The sequence below is a fragment of the Fulmarus glacialis genome, unplaced genomic scaffold (assembly GCF_000690835.1).
Source record: "Fulmarus glacialis isolate BGI_N327 unplaced genomic scaffold, ASM69083v1 scaffold40788, whole genome shotgun sequence".
NCBI classification, from domain to species: domain Eukaryota; kingdom Metazoa; phylum Chordata; class Aves; order Procellariiformes; family Procellariidae; genus Fulmarus; species Fulmarus glacialis.
The window spans coordinates 7,736-10,481 of record NW_009229600.1 but is presented as its reverse complement, the minus strand read 5'-3'; the positions used below and the strand labels follow the sequence as shown (position 1 = coordinate 10,481).

The following is a 2,746-nucleotide window of genomic DNA, read 5'->3' as shown; positions in this document are numbered from 1 at the left end:
CCTTTTGTGTTAGAGGACTATGAGGTGGTGATCCCCACTAAAGCTTTTCTGCTAAGAGTCTATTTTTCTTTTTAGGTCTAGCAACTTCACAGTTTGAACAACAGTAGCTGAAAAGCTAAGATTCATTTTAGGGTGGTAACTAAATGATAGATAAATGGACATGGTATAGGATTGTAAAAATCTTTTAAAGATGGAGAATTCCTGTTGAGTTATCAGAGTGCTGAGGAACAATGTAGCTGTTCATCCACTCTTATTGATTTACTGTTCTCTGATAAGGTTTACGTGGTGCAATTCCCTATGCCCTCAGCCTCCACTTGGGCTTGGAACCAATAGAGAAGCGGCAGCTCATTGGGACAACAACAATCATCATAGTACTGTTCACGATTTTGTTGCTGGGAGGAGGAACCATGCCCCTCATAAGACTGATTGACATTGAGGACTCCAAAGCACGCAAGAGGAACAAGAAGGACATTAATCTTAGCAAGACAGAGAAGATGGTTGGTTTGAGTTTTTTATTCAGAGGATCACTCTTTGTTTTTTTTTAATTTTTCCATTTTCCAAGACTAGTACATTATTTTTCACTAAAAAGTAAAATAAAAGCAATGGAAAAAGCCAAGGTGGTAGGAAAAAGCCAAGCAATATAATTTTAAAATATCCCAAAGACAGAGCGTGGTTAGTGTTTACACAAAATAACTGGACAGAGAGAGGAGAAATAGTCTCTTAACTCAATCTAATTATAAATTGATCCATACAAATTAAGGTAACCCCTGGCAAAAGCATAAAGCAGATGATACAGGCTTGAGTCATATACAGAGGGAAAGTAGCTAGTACAGCGTGAGTCATGAATTAATCATAAAAGGCAGATGGGAATTATTTTGAAAAAGTCGAAGCAAAGGCCATGAGAAGGTGGTAACAACAGCACCCCTCTGACTAGGTTTTATTTTAAAGCAATTTCTGGCTAAGCAAGAGTACTGAAGAAAACTAACAGCCAGACTGAAACCTCGTGTGCAAAAGGCTGGAGTACATGAAGTATCCCAGAGCATTTGCCTGTTTTTCCCCAAACCATCAAACAATACATGCAGGTTATTGTTCTGTAGGATCTGAAGAACAGCTCCTCTTGGCATGAGGTTTCAAAAAGCTTGCAGTCTTCAGAATTATCTTATTCTGTCCATGTAGGGAGGTGTGTTTAGGAAGAGCACAGGGATAGGGTGTGTTCTGATACAAGCCTTGTTTACAGTGAGACAATTACACTAGTGTTGCTGGCTGGATAAAATCATTGTCCAGTTCACAAGAGAGAACCTGCAAACTAGAAATCTGTTCTCAGCAATAGTAACAATACAACATATGGAATGTTGGAGGTCTTTTACCTTTCAGCATGAACAGGGAAGCTAAGTGGCTCTGGGAATCAACAGTTGGACAGATTCGTATAGCCATAAGCCCTGGTAGGCTGGGGTGATAATTTCCATGTTGTTCCAGCATGGGAATTGGTTGTGAGATGGGAGAGCACAGAGCAGGGGGCTGAAGCAAGCTGAAGGGATGACTGCCACATTTCTCAGGTTATTCCAATATTTGTGATCTTTCTAGGGAAATACCATAGAATCCGAGCATTTATCAGAGCTCACAGAGGAGGAGTATGAAGCCCAGTACATAAAACGCCAGGACCTCAAAGGGTTTATGTGGTTTGATGCCAAGTATTTGAATCCTTTCTTTACCAGAAGACTCACACAAGAAGTAAGTCTTTCTTTTTTTTCTTGAAGAAAAGAAACTGTGGTAGAGTTGGTTGTCATTTCACTCTGTACTATTCAAAGCTTGTAGTGTAGCCATGCAGCTTCTACATTAGGAACAGTGAGCCATCTAATACATTACTTGTGCATATGTAGAGCAGCTGTAATGAAAAGCTGCACTGTAAATTTGCAGGTTGTATTAAACGAGCATCTCTCAGGGCTACCACAATTAAACTTTAAAAGGTGTATGGATTTATTGAACTCACCTTTAATCTTGCAGAGTATCATGGGGAGTATCAGGAGTTACTAGTTACTACTGTTGCTAGAAAAAGCTGCTGCCACTCATGCAGAGTTTTTTTTAAAGTGCTGTTGCACAAAATTGCTGCCTTTTACTGTACATGGCGTTGTGAATTCCGGAGTTGTGATTTTTCTGCGGAGTGCAGTCTTTATCTTGGAAATATGCTCCAGAATTGCAACCTTCACTTTTAAGTCTTCTTCACTGGGAGACCAAGACTTTGAAGCTGTAACTGCAAAATGACACCTGACTGAACATGTAACTTAACACTGAGTGGCTCTGAGAGGTGTAAATACTATGCCATTTTCACTCCACGCCTCAGAAACCTGAGACTCCTTGGTTGTATAATTCACTGTTTTTCCAGTTTGCCATAAAATTAAGCATGTTTGCTGTGGAGTTGATCATTTTGTGTAAAGCATGCACATTCCATCTTCCTAGCCTGCACAAACACACTATTTTTCCTCTTGTTTTGTACTGTTCTTTTCAAAAGAATGCTTTCAGCAAAACCAAAAAGGAATCAAGAAACCAAAGTAAGCATCTGATTCATAGTTGGTAGCCAAAAGCACAGGCTGCCATCCAGATTGCAACCAAAGGTTAGAAAAATAAGTATGTGAATCACCAAAGCAGGGCACAAGCTTCCCACTGTCCCTGGGAACACATAGAGAGGAGTGAGATTCAAAGCCAGGCCATCCAGATAGCATGAGGAATGCTGAAACCCACAGAGCAG

General features: G+C 40.2%; 1 protein-coding gene across 1 annotated transcript in view; it reads left to right on the top strand.

The window, feature by feature from the left end:
* Positions 1-2,746, top strand: part of SLC9A8 (solute carrier family 9, subfamily A (NHE8, cation proton antiporter 8), member 8) — a gene marked incomplete at its 5' end in the record, with an annotated part of 29,604 nt that overhangs the window by 26,198 nt on the left and 660 nt on the right. The window contains 2 exons of the mRNA XM_009583914.1: positions 277-497; positions 1,585-1,731. Of these exons, the coding sequence (XP_009582209.1) occupies positions 277-497; positions 1,585-1,731 (368 nt within the window). The remainder of the gene's footprint in view (positions 1-276; positions 498-1,584; positions 1,732-2,746) is intronic.